General features: G+C 40.9%; 1 protein-coding gene across 1 annotated transcript in view; it reads left to right on the top strand.

Moving 5' to 3' along the window:
* The window catches only part of LOC122802587 (b(0,+)-type amino acid transporter 1-like), a 523,310-nt gene that overhangs the window by 73,255 nt on the left and 429,519 nt on the right, over positions 1-20,536 (top strand). The window contains exon 2 of the mRNA XM_044072305.1: positions 8,680-8,813. Within this exon, the coding sequence (XP_043928240.1) occupies positions 8,680-8,813 (134 nt within the window). The remainder of the gene's footprint in view (positions 1-8,679; positions 8,814-20,536) is intronic.

The following is a 20,536-nucleotide window of genomic DNA, read 5'->3' as shown; positions in this document are numbered from 1 at the left end:
TAGTACAGCTCTCCATCTGCATGGGACATGGCTTCTAGATCCACATTAGGCAAGCAAGCCTTTCCATAGCCATCTCTAGTGTCAGGTGGCTGATTATGTCAATGCTGTTGATGCCCAGGGCTGTGACTACTTGATACACCAACATAGGACTCCTGACATGATTAAAAAGGCTACTGACAGACCAAAGACTGTGGCACAGGAGTGAAGAGATACTGGAGATAGCCTTTTACCAAAGCACCACTCACTGAGATAGGTGAGTTTCTGTCAACTTTAGGTGATCCAGGCAGTGATGGATGTTTGGGCAGAGGTGGAGGACAACTGGAAGATTTCTCCTAGTGATACTCAATATATGCCATTCATAGGATTATAGGAGGTTACTAGACTATTGACCTGGAGATCATTTCAAGCCTAGCCATTTCATCCCAATGTAATACCATAGATACTCTAGTCAATACCCAAGATTGTATTTGGTAATGACTGCCCATGTCCAGGAGGAATGTGGGCGCTATCCCTGGTAAGAATTGATGGTGCCCCATCCACTCATTCAAGTCCCTTTTGAACAATGTCATAGAGGTGATTTGCTTCACATGAATTGGCAGCCTGTTCAAAAGACACAGCAGTCGCTGGGAGATAAATATATTCCTCCAGCATAAGCTATTCAGGTTGCAGGACATAGCTCTAGTCCCATTTGATTTACGGATGTGCAGCAAATTCATTAGGTTTGGGTTGTCTTATGTTATATGCTTATAATACCTTTATCAACTGAGCTTTGTGTCTAGGGACATCTTGCATTGAAATATAATGACTATCTGCACATGGTATGGGTATACATTTTTGTCATTAGTTTCATGCATTAATCTATAAATCTATTTGTGTTTGCATGCGTAGTTTATTTATTCAGATGCAGGGGTCCTACTGTATTCATCTTTTTGTTTCTTTAATTTTTCTGTGTTCTTTGATGTATTCACAGGTGAGGCGGGCACTGGCACCGAGGACCTCCATCCGCTGTTAGAGGACTGGTAGCCTCTGACAAGGATGGTGATGATTAAGAGGCACAGTCTGGGTTTGCAGAGAGTATATGCAATGTGCAGATTTTGGCTAACACATCCCCACCCCATAGTATGGACACACTCATTATGCCTATGCACACCTATGATACAGAACCATCTGAGAGTGGACAGGTAAATGGGGACACAGTTGACCAGGGTAACCCAATTGCAGAGCAGACGGAATCACCCTCTAGCTTTAGCAAAGGTGAAGTACTGCCCAGGTGTATTTGTAAAGGTGCTCAGAGAACATATGCATACTGCCCTCCCCTTGATGGTGGTGTGACAGTATCTGCCACCCAATATATATCCAGTACCATTGTGGAAGCACAGATATGTTCTATCAGGGCCTCAGAAGAGATAGTTGGACTACTGGCTGTGCATTCTGACATGTGAGACTACATGAACTGTCTGTGCATGTGTGTGTGTGTGTGTGTGTGTGTGTGTGTGTGTGTGTGTGTGTGTGTGTGTGTGTGTGTGTGTGTGTGTGTGTGTGTGTATGTGAGACTCAGACAGGATGAATGACACACAGGACCATGTAGTGTCTTTTATGAAATGTCTGCTAGGGGAGGTACAGCGGCCACAGGCTGAATAGCTGGTACATCATCAGATGAGAGCCAACGTGTCTGTTAATGTGCCAAATTCAGCTTCTGCAGTGGTACTGAATTCACTACTAAATTGGTGGTTAATGACCATTGCCCACATGAGCACAACCATATGTGGTTAGCTACATGGTCATGGTTGTGGATGTAGTCATGATGACAGCTCATGCAGCAGACATTATTCATGTTCAGGTAGAACTCTGACTTCTAGCCAGGGTCACTGAACTAGCAGTGCAACTCCTGGCAGAGGAAATTTTCATGGTCGGAGGTATCAACAATGAACTTGGTCCTCTCTCATGAATGGTTCAGACTTGTCCAGGATGTCAGGACATAGTGTTGGCACAAATGCTGTGATTATGTTCCTGCAGACTCACACACAGTATAGCTCACATTGACCATGACACCTCACACACACACACAAACACACACACACACACACACACACACACACACTGGAGATACTGGGCCTGCCAATGTACATCTCTCACACTCACACACGCTTTTTTTGTGTCAGCATTGTCCTCCTATAACCTCCACTCATCCCCGACACATGCACAGATATGCTGTGCAAATGATGATGACTGTGGCCTGCCCTTTGCACAATCTGTGATTTAGGGTTGCATATGTCTGATGCACAGAGTGGCCAGCTAATGCTTGTTTAGTCAAAAGTCATGTTTTCATTAAGATACGTAATAATTTTCAGTCATATTTACTATGCTTAACTTCAGCAATGTTGTTAGTTGTAATAGTCATAGTAATAAAATTAGTAGTAGTAGTAGCAGGTAGTATTACTTATGTAGTATAGCTTGCTCAGCTCCTTGTGCAGATGATTATGAGATTATCAGAACCCCTACTGGGGTGTCTGACTTGAGCTGTTTATTTCTGATGCACATAGTAACCAGGCAATGCATGTTCTTGGACAGACATTTTTTTGTACTGTAGGATTGTAATTTGTCATCTGTGTCTTAATTAATTAGCTTTTCTTCTGTAATCATAAGGTTGTATGGATATCTTGATCATCTACCTGTGTAGATGACACTGAAAATGCTCTACTTCCTGTGGGATTCCTTGACATGGGCCTGCTTTTGCCTGATACACAGGGTGGCAACAAAAAATATCTTGTGTTCCATTGAATGCATCATAGCTGGTATTTGCTGTGTATATCATTGTTATGGAATTCCTGTATAGATAATCATAATTGGATATTACTTAATGTCAGAAGCATACCTGGCTCAACCAGCACCCAATACCAGTATCACAAACCAGTGCCCTAACCCCCAGTTCTTCAAGTGAAGAGCAAAATAAATAAGCATTTCAGAGTAATTAGCGGATCACTACATTGTATAGATTGGCTTAGTTCCACCCCCCCCCCCAGCTCTTCCACTGAATAGCAAAAAAAAAACAATCACTTTAATATAAGTTGATGGCTAAATTACAGTTGTATTCCTGCCCCAACCCATCTGTTCCTTTGAAGAGCAATAGAAAAAAACACTTTAGTGTAATACGTCAATAGTGTCATTGTAGCCATTGGCTTATTAAAGTAGGATCTATGACAAAGGGAAATACTGCCAGCCCAGCTAGCTGGAATTTTGTAAATAATTATATGTCATTAGTGTATATCAAAATGATTTGTGTAAGATGCTTGTGTTACAAATGTATTAGAACTGTATGTCATGTGTATATCAAACTGGTTTGTACAGACAAGTGTGTTAAAAAAGGTATTTTATAAAGTACTTGTGCTTAAAATGTAACCATGGTGTGCCCTACTGGAGAAGAACACAAATATACATGCACAATTGTAACTGTTTAAATGTATATAATTTAATAGTGGAAACTGCAATACAGGAGGTTAACTTCAGAAAAGTAACTGAAATTATATTACTTTATGGCTACTCCATAAAAGATGGTATCTTTCAGTTTCAATGCAGCAAGGAAACACAATGTCTAAAACTAGAGAGCTTTCCATATTGTCTCTAGGGTGAAGGAACATAATTGTTTGTCTTCCACCATCTGCCAAAGATCTGAGGTCTATGTATTTTCACAGGTAGATGCTAAATACTGTCAGCTTCCAGCAGTAGGGGGGGTTCACCTGGGATAGTCAGATGACAAGAAATTATATCATTCTGCCAGCTATCCCAGCAGTAATATTTAAGATATTAATTTGGGAAACTCTCTTAGAGAGACAGCACATTCTGCATTCTGTCTTGGACCTGACAACAACAGGAACCATCCACCACACATCTGCCTTGCTTTGTTGAAGTAAGTTTCTAGGAAACAGTATAATTCTCTTGGATATAGTTGGAATATAGAAAAGCTTAGTTTAGATATTTTTCTTTATTTATTTGAGAGTGTCTTGCAATGATGTGTTAAATATTTCCTGTGATTTTGAACTCTGATGTCACTGTGATTATATACTGAATATGTTCTTGCTCTTTTATTATTTATTATTAAATATATTTAAACTTTTCATTGTGGCTGATCTGTCTAGAGATGTTTAAGCTCTGAGAGTACTTTTATATTTATTTGGTGACATTGTGTAGGTCACTCCTAATAGCCTTGCTCTTGGTCAAAAACTACCATTTGTATTAACATTAATATGACACAGTAAGATTGGACAGCCTTTGTTAAGGGCCTTAAAGTAACTGATAAGGAGATGGCTGGTGGCAGTGATAACTACCTTATAGTCTGGGCAAAAGGGGTCATAGCTAGTAAATATTTGCCAGCCATTCCCACGTAAGTGTGTGTGCGTGTGTGTGCGTGTGCATGTGCATGTGTGTGTGCATGTGTGTGTGTGTGTGTGTGTGTGTGTGTGTGTGTGTGTGTGTGTGTGTGTGTGTGTGTGTGTGTGTGTAAATTAAACCTCAAAGAGAGAGTGTCAGCTACTTGGGCTGGAACACGAAGCACTGGTTGGAAAGAGAGGGTGCTGGTGGTCTTGGCTTGGCCACTCAGCTGAGATCTCGCTCTATAGCTGTGCCAGTGGGGAGTCTTATTGGGATCTGGAGAAAGAGGCAGAAATGAGCCCTGGACTGGGTGTAGTCTCTGTGTGCTGTTAATGGAAATTGCACTTGATGCAGAGAGCTGCATCTGGAAATACTGTGTGTGTACTTGTCATCCTTCCCAATGTATGTCCCCCATTGGTACCAGTCGTGAGGATCGAGGCTCCTTGATTTCTGGTCCAGTGGTGGGTTGTCACAGGATCCATGCCCCTCCTCGAGCTCTTCCTTTGAAGAGTTAAAAAAGGGCCATTCCTTCTACTGGTACCCCCCCCCCCCCAAGCCCAGCAATTCAGGTCCCTTTTCTCTGTCCCACCTCTTCTGCATTTTTTATAAAAAGAAAAATGAACTAGTTTTAAACTGTAGAAAACTGCTTGCTGAAAATGTAGGAAATGGTTGCTACAGTTTCTATCATGTCTGCCTGCATAGAACACTATGGCACTCATCTTTTAGTTAAAAAAATATTTTAAACCGTAGCAAACTGCAGCAGCTGCTATAGTTTATAACCTGCCTACATGGAATGCTACAGTGCTCAGGTTTTAGTTTAAAAATAGAGGTGTTCTTTTTTGTTATTTAATTTGAAACTGTAGCAAACTACTTCCTATAATGTGGCAAGCAGTTGCTACAGTTTAGACCTCACACTCTCAGGTTTAGCTGCTTTGCATTAAAGTGAGATCCAGATCAGCTGATCACACCACCCCCAATACTTTCCAACTGCTTAATTCTTACTTCTTTGTACTGTACTATATGCTCATTACAGGTTCATCACTCACCTTTACTACTGCTGATGAGAACATTGCAGCTTGTGGTTGCCTTTGTCTGATTCTCACAATAGCCAGTCATTGAATGGGTAAACAAAGCCTGGTTTGTTTGCATGCATCAGTGTTACTATTTGCATCTGCTTAGCTCTTTTGTTTAATTAATTAATGAGTGACTGTGCTATTTACTGCCTCTTAGCCAGTGCCATGGCATATTGTGTATGCCTCTATCTGCCACAATTGATCCTGCTGAAGGTATCTTATTTGACTTTTCATCTACATCAGATGACCTTTCCTGTGAAGTTGGGATTTGTAGTCCCTGTCATGGGGCACCCTTGAGCAACTGTTTTCCTAAGTATAATGCTATGTAAGATGGCACAAATAGTCAGTATTTTGGCAGAGGTGGCAGGGTCATATGGCAGGGCACCTCCAGATGTATCTAGGCAGTGGACCCATGGCTTAATGATCACAAGTACATACTCTGTTCACATACCTCCTTCCCAGTTCACCAGTTGGAGCTTTTATTTCAATGTGGGTGGAGTCTGTGGCACTCCCGTACCTCAGAGAAATGGACTATGACATAGAAATTTTGCTTGGTGGTAGATGACTCCTCTGGACTATGTGGCTACTAGTTATGCTCCCCAACTTTTTCAACATTGCACTGAGGAAATGATGGAGTATTCTTGAAGCAGAGACCTATAAAACCCTTTGTAGGTATCTGAAAAATTCTTGTACATAGTATATGTAAAGCTACATGTACCTTAGTTTCCAGTGGGATGGGTTCTCCATGATTCTCATGGGGCTGCAGGTGAGGACAACAGATACTTCCTGAATAGTATTCCTGTCCATTCTGTAGTATTCTAGTATTTCAATTTCATGTAGTCCATGATAGGTCAGACATGGTCTGAGCACCTTATGCCTTTAGGCTAAGGTCTGGAAGCAGCAGCAGCAGCTTGTATGATAGCATGTATCAGACACAGGTTTATAATGGCTGCAGCAACCCTTACATTTTTATAAAATTCTCTTGTGGCTGTATTCTAGCATGTGTTGTTATTCAGAGCTAATGTGAGCGTGAAGTGTTTGCTCCTCTTTTATTTGTTTCTAAATTGCTCCACCATGATGTTTTGCTTCGTTAACATATAGCACCGGGGCCAAGCCGCAGTGGTGCAGCAGTAGCATTGTTGCCTCACAGAAACAGGTTCTCCCGTTTGATTCTCAGTTGGAGCGCCTTCTGTGGGGAGTCTGCATGTCCTCCCCGTGGTCAAGTGGTGTTAGAAAGACATGCGTAGAATGGGCGTGCCTTCGTTGAAGGTTGGGCATCAAGCTGGCACCTCGGCACCCGTAAAAAAATATCTACTGCCAATCATTAGCGGACCGGAATTCTGTTGTGGTGACCCCTAACTGGGAAAAGCCGAAAGAAGAAGAACAAGCATAGTCAGCTGCTAACCCTGGTTTTGCAGCTGGCCACATGTAATGCAGTTTACTGAATTGCAAAATCCCTGCTCAACACTGCTCGTTGCACACATGAGCTTAGAATGACCAACAGTTGTTCATGAATTTAGGCCAATATAGTATGAGAATTTGGATATTTGGAGAAGATAAAACAGTAGATACAGTATTAATCAGCTGTTTATGGCAAATATAGAATGGTTAGGTTATGAAGTTTCTGCATAATTTAAAATATGATAATATGATGGAAAATGAATTAGTAAAGATATGGGTGGTGGAGAGAAGGGGTGGATATAGGGTAAGGTAAAAAAATGATTTGTTGTTTAATTGCCCAAGTTTCCTTTTTTTAGGAAGTTTATGAGAACAAAACTAAGGAATAAGTGTATCACATTGGCACAGTAAGTAATAGCACTGCCTCATAACAAGAGGTTCTCCAATTGTGGCTGTTTTGCCTTCTGTGTGGATTCTGTATGTTTTTTCTGTGCCTGTGTAGGGTTTTGCCAGGTAATTTGTTATCCTTCCATACCTGAAATATATGCAGTAGGTTGATTAGTAATCTTTCAAATTACCCACAGATGTATATGCAATGTTTAAGTGAGTCAGTTCATGCGTTCTATGATAGACAGCCCCCCCCCCATCTACACAAAGCCTTGTATTGGCTATTAGAAATGGCTCTGGTGTCCCTGTGACACTATAAATGCTATAGTCAGTTATTGGAAAATTGAAGGTTGGAGAGAAGAATGGAATTTGTATGTTGGAAGCTAAAAATTGTAAAAAAAAAAAAACAATTGTTCTAGGATGGAAAATAATGTATGTCTTGAATAAGATCCTCCTACTCTTTTTGATAATCAGGCTCAGTTGCTTAACATTTACCTAAGCTATCAACATCTCAGGTTGATGGGACCTCAGTCTCAGACAGCACTTCATGAATGCAAAACAGTAGTGGAACATAAATTTAAGCATCTAGTGTGAGGCAACAACTCACGTCCTTCAGATTTTTGTGGCATCAAAAATGTCTGTGCAGCCTGCTGAGCCACAGACATCCATTGAATATACTTACTCTTTGTACTAGTGTTTAACTATATCTACCTCACTACATATAGATGACTTATTTTCTAAAGCTAACCAGTTAACCTTCCTGGGATCTTGGAAGCATGACTCAAACTAAGCAGCCACATTCATAATATAGACATACTAGGGTATAGCTGCCACATTCTGGACACACAGATGTAAAAAAAAGTGGCAAATTGCTATTCTGCTTCAAACACCTGTTAGATGCATATCACAACTCCTCACCATAAAACATTTACTGAGATAAAGATATCTCCTCCCTCTGTCTTAAAAGTTCTCTGTCACATTGTATCACGTTAGCCACATCTTTGCAATAAGAATCTGTTCTAAATCACAAATCATGTTGAGTGAAAGTACTGAAAACTTCACACACTGTCTGAATTTAAACCAATGTCCCATATGCTGAGTACAAGTCTTTGATAGAATAAACACGGGAAGGACCCCTTAGAATATTTATTATGAGTACAGTGGTGGTCTGACACAGGAATATTTTTGGACTATGTCAAAGTCTGACACAGCAATATCTTTTTATGGTGCTCTTCCTCAAGTATAGGAATAACATTAATGCTTTGCATGATAATGTGACAGTCACTACAGAAAGTTGACACGAAACAAGGAATGAACAGAATATGACTTCATCATTTTGTAAAACATCACTTGCTTCAAAGGATATTTCTGCCTATATTTGATGTGTCAGTGCAGCATTGATCTGTATGAATATTAATGCACATAACACTAACATCTAGTTCTCATTTTGCAGGTAAACCTACCCAGGGCAGTACTGATCTCAGTTCCTCTGGTCACCTTTTTGTATGTGATGGTCAATGTCAGCTACTTTGCAGCAATGACAAGCAGTGAACTTCTGACATCAGGTGCTGTCGCTGTTACCTGGGGGTAAGACTATATCATTAGAAAGTATTATAATCAAAGCTCTGTTAACATCCTGAGATCTAAACTCAGTAAACATGATGCAGCAGATAACAATCAGGTCTGCTAAGTTGCCCTCTGCCAGCTGCAACTGATTTGCTTATGTCTATAAAGTGTAAAGCTTTTACTTTAATGGCAATTGGTGCAGTTAGAATAATTACATAGTCTCCTCATAAAACCATTAGCATTTGTTGATCAGTGATATGCTGTCTGCCCATCATTCTAACATAACTTAATTCAATATTTTAACTAAAGAAGCATTTCAGTTACCTATTAAAAGTGTATAAGAAAAGGTCTCACAGGCTGTTGAGAAACTTTACATAATCTGGCTGGTTGTCTGGCCCACTTCTCTTTTAAAATAATGGTTTATAATTTAACTTATTTTAAGTTTATTTTAGAGGTCCTATCTAAAATATATTTATTTATTTAGATAACTGGTTAGGGACTAACCTTTCAGCCATGACTAGGGATATAAAGGAAGAACATTACATTTAATGAAATGAACATTGATGTAATCAATGCAGTATAGCATTTAGCAATTCATGCAACAAATACATTCTGATTACATGATTTCAGATCAATAGCAGTCAAACAATTTAAATGGAAATTTACATTCAGTAAAGATCAGAGAAAGGGAAGAACATATGATTTGCAATGGAGTTGTTATGCACAAACAATATATACTTACATAAGAGACTAATTACAGTAGATAGAGTTGTTGGATTATGACTGGGTGTGCTAAGTTTCTAGTTGCAGCATTTAGAAAATGGACTTAAAATTCTGAAGCAATACAACAGAGTACATAAATAGTACAATAATACAACAATGCATATAACCCAGATGTTTTGAATGAGAACTTTTTTATTGGACGAGAGGGGTGTAGAACCATCTAGGCTTCATAACATTATCATGGAAGCAAATGCAATTAAGTTCCTTCACAAGTTATTCTTTTAGTTTGGATTTAAATGATTTTGGACTGGATTGCTCCTTCATCACAACTGACTGGTAGTTCCATATAGAGTTACCCAGATTGGAGTTATGCATTACAAAATGATGCTTCATTTAATGTGGTGACCATGCCTTGCCACTGCCTGTTCTATAACAAGTCCAGCAGAAAAGAAATGAAAACAGGAAAAAAGAAAACAACTAAGTACAATAATAAAAGCAAGAATGATCAGGAGAACAGAGCAGGACAAAAATACAATGGTCACTGTGAGGTGGTATTCTTTTTTAATGACAGGCCCTGGAAAGAGAAACAACAGACTGCAAAAACAGTGTCAACAATGGCTACTGAATAACTATTATACAAAAGAGGATAACATCAGTGAGTAGTACAGTAAATGCATGAACAGTAATGTGCAAAGGCAATGAACATCTAGGCAAAGGTAACATTATTTAAGTTAAAAATCTGCTCACTGCTGTGGTGTGCAGACTAATTACAGTTGATATACACACACACGGCAAATTCAGAGATCAGTGGCACAACTTAGAACAGAAGAAGAGTTAAAAAATGGAGGAATCATAAGAATCATGGGAAATACAAGGCAACTTACTCTTGTGATCATTTATGCCTTGACAGTTCTTCAGTATCGTAGCTAGGGTGGGACAAAAGGGGCAACCACCCCAAGCACAAAGTACTAGGTGCTGTGATCAGTAGATGCCAATCAATCTTCAGTGCAGTGCATTACTCTCATTCAAATGCCTGTATTAAATTTTTGATTAGAATTGAATTAAGGTAAGCATAGACCTCTTTTCAGAAGTCTGTAAGATGCAGAATAAAGGAACAGTTCTTTCAGTCTTCTTAGGTAGTATAATTGTCAATGATTGTCTTAAGAAACTTTAGGGTCTTTCTAGCTGGCCTAATGGTTAAGGTGTTTATCTCAGGGCTTGATTCTCACCTTTAAGGAAAATTGGCTAGGTTTAAAATGGACCAGCGGGGCAGCTAGCATAGCACTTACCTATGAACCTACAGAGGTACATCCCAACGGGGAGCATTGTACTCAGTAATTAGCCTAATCAGTGCTGAATATAAGGGGGAAATTACCTCTTTAGATCTGGATGCTATTCCTCTCACAGTTAACTGTGCTACATAGAAGGACTTTCTGGCTACTGTTGTTACATGATAATCAAAGGAGAACAAGAAGGAATTGTCATCCCAGGTTCCAAGGTCTTTAATAATATTCTCATTCTGGAGTGGAGTGTTGTCTATGCACAAAGGGTTAAGTCAGACCAAAAAACTTCACTAAGGCAAACTATGCCCTCCTACGAGAAAGTATAAATGCTTTCCAAGCCCCACCACCAGCTGGAAGTGATAACTACACCAAAACTTACAGTGAAGCTCTGTACAATCACTTGTATAAGCATATAGACTCGGCTGTTCCAGGGAGAATCAAAGCCAGAGCCCCGCCACCCCAAGTGAAAACAAGCCACCCTGGTGGACATCCAGCAACAACAAACTTTACAACAAACTCAAAACGTTGTTGTCTAACAAAACTAAAGTGAGGCCCCAACAATGGAAAAGCACCCTCCTTAACCTCAACAGGCAAATAAGACAACATGTCAAATCATCTAAGGGTAACTTTGAGAAAAACATAGCAATCACAACAAAGGATAACATAAAGGTTTTTTACAACTACTTACACAGCCTAAAAGATGGGGCCCAAGCATGTGTCAAACTAGTGACTAATGGTATCACACACCCTGATCCCATAGAGATAACAAACTGCTGATGGACAGATTTGGTGAACATTTTCACTCCCTTATCCCCTCCAAACATATCACAAAATTTGCCCCCAACCCCCCACCCTACATATCCAAAGAACAGGGGTCATCAAAGCCTTGTCTAACGCAAAAAACACAGCCTTTATGGGAAAAGACTGCATCCCAGGCTGTCCTCTTGTTTGTCTTTTTGGCTTTTCCCGGTTAGGGGGTCGTCACAGTGGAACTCCAGTCTGCTAATGATTGACAGTAGATTTTTATGGTGCCGAGTTGCCAGCTCGATGCCCAACCTTCAGCGAAGGCACGCCCATTTACGCATGTCTTTCGGAGGTCACTCGACCGTGGGGAGGACATGCAGACTACACACAGAAGGCACTCCAGCCAAGAATCGAACAAGAGAACCTCTTGCTGTGAGGCAACAATGCTACCGCTGTACCACAGTGGCATCAGCATCCCAGGCTGTCCTCTAAACATACTAAAACATGAACTAGCATCACCATTAAGTACCCTATTCAATCATAGCTTAACCACAGGTTTTGTTCCTGTGGAATAGAGAACAGCAACAGTTATTCCTCTCCAGAGAGGTGGTCTAGCAACAGACCAGGGGAATTACAGACCCAAAAGCCTGACCAGCCTCATCTGTAAGGCCAAGGAACGTATCATTATGGACCTCATAGATGACCTCCAAACCCAGGATCCTATCCAATTCGGCTTCATCAAGGGCAGATCCTGCCTGTTAAACTCGGTGGATTTTTTGAAATTGTGATGAGGGCCATTGACGAGGACATATCTGTGCACGCAGCATACCTCAACTTGGCCAAAGCCTTCGACACAATTCCACACTCAGGCATTACCGAAAAACTTAGCAAACTGAATGTAAACCCCTTTTTTGTAAGATGGGTTGCCAACTGGCTCACCAACTGGTTGCACACTATCAAAATGGGTGACTGCACATCAACCAGCAGACCTGCCACCAGTGGGGTGCCAAAAGGGTCAGTGTTGTACTCCCTACTGTTTGGTATATAGTTCTCAGAAGTTCAGGCCAAATCTAAGGGGCTGTGGCTGAGCAAGTTTGTGGACGACTGCAAACTGGGTGGAATTATTGAACCCTCAGATGATGTGAGTATACTTCAGGAGGGTCTTACACAGACCAACAACTGGTGTTTTAGTCATGGTCTCAAACTAAATGCAAAGAAATGCATCATCTTCCCAGTGGTAAAAACAATGTCCCTTCACACTGTCAAATTAATAAGAATAACCTATGTACCTATGAAGTGAGATCTGGGATCACAAGAAGACTGCGACCTTAATTTTGACCACCATGTGTCTACTGTAGTATGAAAGGCTTTCTATATAGCACACTTGATTAGTAAAGGCATAGCCTCTAGAGCAAAAGAGGTTATAACCCCTCTATACTCGTCACTCATCAGACCCATAATTGAGTATAATGCCCCTTTCAGCATGTACCGTACAAAGCACTTGCAGCAATTGGAGAGACTTCAGTTATTTCTAACAAAGAATATCAACTGACTCCATCACGTGCCCTACACAGACCAACTAAAGTCCCTGTCACTATACTCTGTATCATATAGACTTCTTAGGGGAGACTTATGCATGGCTTACAGAGCAATCTCCGAATCAAACCTAATGACTCTGCTGTACAGCCATAAATCAAACAGGACTAGAGCTACCCATTCCAAGGACCTAAATATGACCTGAAAATTGAATAAGACATGCTGGGGGGACAGATTTGTCTCTCAGAGGCTACCGTGTCTTTTGGAAAAAGCTGCCTATTCATGTAAAGCAGAGCACCTCTATGACACTGTTCAAAAGGAACCTGGACAAGTGGATGCAGCACTGTAAATTCATACCAGGGATAGTGCCCACAACCCTCCTGGACATGGGAAGTCATTACTAAATACAATCCTGGGTATCAACTAAAGTATCTATGGTATTACATTGGAATGAGCCAGCTAGGCCTGAAATTACCTCCAGGTTGATAGCCTATTATGGCAGGCGGAGTTGGTGACCAAATTTAACATTATTGCACTTTTTAGCATTTACTAGGAGGCCATTTTTAATCACCAGGTATTTACAAGTAGAAGATCTTGCTGCAGGACTTTAGCATCAGAGGGGGGCTTGATAATGTCAGAGGGGGGGGGGGCTTGATAATGCCTCCTGGTTTACAGTTTTCTGCAAACCTAATTAGACAGTGGTCTTGGGTCAGACTTCTTCTGGCACTTCTCACTGGAGCAGTTGATACCTGAGGTATCACACAGTTCCCTAGCAAACATGTGCCAGACAACTGCTTTGTAGAAGGAACCTTCATAATCCCCCTACAGGTAACCCCTGTGTTGCATGTGTAACAGTGTATAAAGATTTTGCACTTCCTGATGCACCACATGGGAATACTGCCACAGTCAGATCTAACTGAACCTGTAAATGTCCCATATGGATCAGTGTTCTATCCCAGATAAATAAGTAAATGTCCCATCACAGAGTCAAGCCCAGAAGTAAAAATGATAGCTGGGCTGCAAAGCTGCATGCAGCAGATGCCATGTGACATGCATTAATGGGATGCACAGTACCAAGAGAAGGTCGATAGCTGCACTACCAAGCTCCAGAAACATGCACACCCTACATGATTGACATTTCACATCAGAGCCACAACTGGCAGCTGGGTAACAGGATGATCATGGTCCTCAGATGTGATGCAAAATGACAGCTCTACAGCCACTTTAAATGTTCTCAGCTGTTGTGCAAGAGACAGACTGATCCTCACAGAACAAAATAAAGCGGCTAACATATTGAGTTTTAGTGCTTATGCAGAGCAATCATACTAAATCATTTTATTAGCATAATAATTGCACTATGAGCCCCATTGATGCATGATAAAAAGCTTGGTCACACTTCACAGGAAATCAAATTACAGGAATTATCATAGTATACTGCAGAAAGTGAGTATCTGAGTATGCTGACATATAAGGAAAGTGCCACCATTACACTGATTACTCAAGAGTGCATGGCTGCTACACATACTGTTGCACATTGGAGTGTTGTGTGCATTAATTCTTCCCTGGCCATGACAGCAATATAACAGAGTGTTGGTGGGGGCTCAGACAGAAAGAACTCGGGGGGAAACATAGGGCAGATTGCAGTCTGGGGGCAGGGCTGGCATCCCATTAAAGGTCTTTGTACAAGAAGAACGGGTCAAAGTAGTGAGGGGGTGAAACCAGTCAGGACACAAAGAACAGGAAGATCAGCTTGTAGTTCTGTTAGAGAAGTGAGCATCCAAGCAGGGTTTAGGGAACATGCAGGCTGAGTTGCAGTCCTGCTGTGTGTCTGTCTCACAGCATTGCATAGACACACAGACAGCAATATAGGCTAAGGAGGGTGCTGGGCCTACTGAAGAATGGGCCCACATTGTGCTGTCAGGACTGGCACAAAGGGCAGCACACATGGCTTACATGCATACAGCTGCCACATAATGGCATGGTATCAGAACTGTTACCTCATAGCAACTCACAGGACTGCACCAATCATGGAAGTGATAGGTACAGTGAGGGGGCAGGTGCTGGCTTACATGACTGACCCTAAATACCTATACTGATCGATATGTGTATCCACAGGTGTGTCTGAGCTATTATAGTACCAAACAAATATCAGCAACTGAAAAAGTTCTCCCCACTAAAGAATGAGGTGCTTCTGTTGACCTGACATACACATGGCAGGAGAATCCTGGACAAGTCTTAAGTGGACAAGGCCTTCCTGGGCTAGATAAGAGAGGAACTGCTGAAGGTCATCAACACAGTAGGCAGTCACAGTGGAACTTTGATGCAGGTAATTTGTAGGGTCATTAACACGATCCACCATGCAAAATCCAAGATATAGCCTGTTGGGGATAGGTTGACCACCTTATATTTCTCCCAACACTGCAGCAGCTCAAAGACACTTAAGAGCTCATTCTGTCCATCAGAGAACACTAATCATCAGTGGTGGATTAGATGTGGAAGCTGTGTTGGTCAGGACTACCCAACTGTCTGCAGGATATGCCATAGATGAGTAATTGCACATACCATTTCTGTAAGACATTGCCTAGCACCTCTGAACAATTTATTCAAACATATTAATCTACATTTCTGTCACCCATGCACATCGGGCTTGTAAAAGAGATAACCTGGACCGCAAGGTCCATATGTGCTTATAAGCTATGTGTATTCTTGGTATGTAGCAGTCTGTCTAATGCAGGGTGGTGGGAGATAGACATGAACTAGCTCTCACGCTGGTATAATATTTGTCTGCATTCACAGGGTCCACTGGGAGAGAATCTGATTCCATATCTTAGCATATATCTGGCATTAGCATGTCTCTAAAGGCTGACAATGATGCCATTGTGCACTTGGCACAGTCTAAAGGCACAGCGGCACTCTCAGAAGCAGTAGCACTGGAGGGAACAGTGCCCTCTCCCACAGCAGACAGGATTACAAATGCCTGGTATAAGTCTCCACCATCACCTATTTTTAGTACAGGATGCCCCAACCATGTCTGTCCCACATCTGATACATAGTCAACACCAGTGCAAGCACCATTAGTGGATTGCACTGCCTCTATGGTGTGCACACATGTCACTGGGGAGACTGACTGTTAGTGCCATCAGGAAAAATATTCCATAAGATGGGTATTAACCTTTGTAACAATCAGGATATGTACAAGGCTGTGATTCAGGCACAGACACATGTTAATCAGATCATATCAGAGCTGCTCAGTGTCCTGCCTAGTCTCTTTGAAGACCTTCAACCATTGCAGCTGATTTGGTAACTGTTATGGCATCCCTTTGGCTGCTGGAAATGGGCTACTACATCCTAAAACAGGGAATGGTTCTACACTGCAGGTATGCATAACTGCATACCATATATGGCCATTCTTGAAGTGGCCATACTGCCCATAGCTACCTTCATACCTGGCTGTGGATGTTCATCTGGACATGGGTAATGCTCATCTACCTCATTCCCTAGCCTCAATCCATGTCCCCTGGATAGTGCTGACACTCATATAGGTCCACTATGGCCTTCACCTCAGCCATGAATTCTCATCTGGATGTGGCCAAAGCTCATCCAGCTTCACTGAAGATACACCCCAATGGGCATCCCAATCAGGGTTTTATAGCTCAGCATCAGTCCACTCCCTTGTAGGTGTACTGTGACTAGCACATATTCATTTCTGTACATGGCATAGTGGCCACCATCCATTTTCTAGAATCATACAGTAAAGGTCACAGTGACATTCTTGCATGTGCAATCAGTGTGCAATTCCATCTCCTGGGCAGATGCCTGCAGATCTGAGACTGCAGGAGCACATGGTACACACATCTAGAACTCCTCACCTGGAAGCTTATCACCACATTAAGGCATGATCTTAAATACCCAGCAACCCATTGGCTATGTACATGAGTGCCATTAATGCCACCCATAACCTGTCCCTCTTTGATAGCATTGCTGCTGCATGCCAGTCTGCCCCGCCCCCGAAAAAATGATGATGATGTCTTCACCCTACTCAACCCTCTGACTAATGTGAGCATGGTAATGTATGATGCACTGCATAACCAGTCAGTGCACTGCAATGCATAACCAATGCATGGATTAGTTTTACTCTGTGATTGTTTTGTCATGGCCCATACTTATGGACTAGACCTCACTCAGGAACCCATTGCAGCCACATCCTCCAATGACTCCTCAGCCAGCTGATCTTCTTCTTCTGCAAATGGATGTCAGTCAGTGCAGTGGTCTCCATTTGCTTTAACAGTTTTAGTAGCACAATCTTGTGTATTATGGGACATACCACAGGTAGCTTGCTGCATGTCAGTAGAGCATACTGCAGTCCACCACTTGCTGTATCCAGGCAGAAGAAGTGGGACTTCAACACTCCCAACACACCTTCAACAAAATTCCATGTCTGCATCAGTGTGGTAATTGTACACCATCTCTGCCATGGACTAGGGGATGTGGATATGGATCATCAGCCATGGCTCTAAGGTATATGTGGCATCACCTGCAACACACATCAGCAAATCATTATGAGTGGACTGCTACCTATCTTCATGGGACTAGACTTTCATGGCCTTTAAGGCTGCAGTGGTGCACCTATCAACCAGATGACCCAATGGAAACCGCATACATGAAACAATAGTATAGGTCAAACATGTGCCAGATGTGGGAACCATAAGTTCATAGGGTCTTACTAGGCTTATGGCTGAAGGAGACCATCAAGAAGTGCAACCACATCACCCAGCACTGGTGGAAGACCAGCAGTGCTCCCCATGAGGTAGACTTTCTCCAAATGCATACTGCTCAACTCTCCAGATATTCACTTAATGTCCAGATTTTTTGCTATATATTTTGGTATGATCCTCATAAAATTTGTGTTTTTCTGGCAAATCACTAAGAATTAATGTCACCAAATAATGACATGCATTTAAGTTTCAGACTTCATATCCTTCAGAAAAATGCATGAAAACACAAATCCTGTTATTCTAACAACTTTCTTAGTTTATAAGAGCAATATTTAATATATGTTCCTATTTTTGGATCTTAGTCCACCATTAGTTTAGTCTGTGTCCAAATTCCTTGCATTAAGAGATTGTGAGGTATGTCTACATATCTTTGGTGGAACTGCATGAGTAGGCATACAGACAATACCTGTCAGATAATGGAGTGGAAGTGCTTCAGTTTGGATAGTCATTGCCAAGCAGAGCAAGTAGGGTCTTGATACCAATGAGGGTGAGGTCGTGGACACTGGAACCTTAGTTAAATGGACTGTGCCACAGGACTCCCATATAGAGGCTGTTCTCTCCTTTACTGTCTGTGGAAACTTAGTATGCTCCTCTATATGCATCAACATGACCTGGAGAAACCTGTGTAAGACTGACATTGAGAAGTCAGAGGTGTGTGAAACTTCTAGTGAGTTCTTAGATGGATAAAGAAAAGCCAATCATGTCCACTTGGATAGGTATTGCATTTTTCGCCCTTGATCCTGTGTGAGGACAGCATATGTCAACTAGCACCATATGATGTCTGTCAACAAATTAGTAGTTGACTATGTCTTAGTCATGGAAGTGATGGTATTTCCAGCACTGGTAGACCCTTCTGAGGCACAGATGGCAGTGGCATGCAACATCATGGACAGTGGCTTCCAAAGAGGCTATTGACACATGCTGACTGGCTAAACCAGATGTTAATCCTAGCATAATAATGAGTGATAAGCCTGTTCACCAAGAAATAATGGAATATAGATAAACACATTGCCACAATTTATCTCTCAAAATTTATGCTTCTGAATCATGACTGTATGTTTGATTTCATTATTTGCATGCACAATGCCTCTCATTAGCATGTTGTCACTCAGCTGCATGTCATTACGTGGCCATTTACATGTGTTATTTACAGTTCTATTTTTTATGCTTTAAAAGCTGAACTACATGAGTCTCTGAAAACACCCTTTCACTGTTTATTGCAGCTCACTATGGTGTTTCACGTAGTGCAGGGTTTCTGAATATCCCCATTATCTATGTTATGTAACATTGCATTTTGGATTGTGTTCAACAGACATAGAATGTGAAACCATCATCTTTCATCAAAAAGACAGGCTATAGAATGTCTTCAAAATGCATAACCTTACATTGACCTTTAATGAAAGCATATTAAAAAATGTGCAGGAAGTGTGCAATAGAAATGTCACTAGAATTACTGTATCCACAGTGTATACACCAGCAATCAGCACTAGCAAAACAACACTTTTTAAAAACAAACTGTGACTGATTAATAGTGTAGTATAGATGATATGGTATAGCTAAATGTGCAGTCCTATTTGTTAAAGCGTTTAACTTTTTATCTCTATGAAGTCCATATGGAGTCAAATTATTAATACCTTTGATACCCTGCAGTGAAATGTATCACTTCACAATGAATGCTCTTACTTCTGGTGATTCTAGATTCATGTTATTTTTAAAGTGCATTTTTAATGTTGCCTTGGGATACTGGGCTATATCACCTTACCTGAATAGGTATGTGTCTGAAATTAAAATCAGGTTTAAATGAAAGTATTAATTTCAAGTGTTTGTTGAAGTCACAGAGTATTTAATGAAAACTGTGTGTTTGTGTCACTTTAGAAAGTTTTTAATTATATATTACAAAATCATTTGTTTAATTAATTGGTTATTGTTGATAAATATATATATATATATATATATATATATATATATATATATATATATATATATCGTCAACTTATGATTTTGTCGATTTTCACATGATCAAGACAACATTGTCGAAAGTTTAAAATGACAAACACCCGGAACATCATATTTTCCCTCTGGGAAACTAACCACTTGGCCACCAACAACTGAAATAGAAACAAAAGCAAATTAAACCCACCAAAGTGGGGGGCTTCTCTCATCACACCCCCCAACTAAATATACCAACTCTGAGATCGCACTACAGTGGAGAAAAGGGCAAAGTTCACCATGGTGGCCAAGTGGTTAGTTCCCGGAGGGAAAATACAATGTTCTGAGTGTTCATTATTTTAAACTTTCGACAATGTCACAGTAGTCTTAATCTTGTGAAAGTCGATAAAATCATGTCTACTATATGAAGTAGCTCCATATTTTGCCAGTTTGCCATTTATTTTATCTCTGATGAAGTTCAAATAATCTGAATGAAAGCACTTAGCTTATAAACAGTCTCTTATCTTATTGTTTGCTTTCTTAAATATTTCTTGTCGGACTGTTCAAGTAACCACTCAGTTACAGCCATTGCTTTTGACTTTTTTAAAATCATTTATTGTCTTTACTAAAGTAGCACTTTAACATCTTATAAAAAGCACAGTTAGTGTACTTCTGTTTCACTGCGATCTGCTTCCCTTCAGCAGCAGCCTTGATCAGCTGGCCAGTGTTTATACTTTAGTCCTCCCTACATGGG

Source organism: Protopterus annectens, chromosome 1.part0, assembly GCF_019279795.1.
Source record: "Protopterus annectens isolate FY-2018-M chromosome 1.part0, PAN1.0, whole genome shotgun sequence".
Lineage (NCBI taxonomy): Eukaryota > Metazoa > Chordata > Ceratodontiformes > Protopteridae > Protopterus > Protopterus annectens.
The sequence above is the reverse complement of the archived record's forward strand: the minus strand, read 5'-3'. Positions and strand labels throughout refer to the sequence as shown.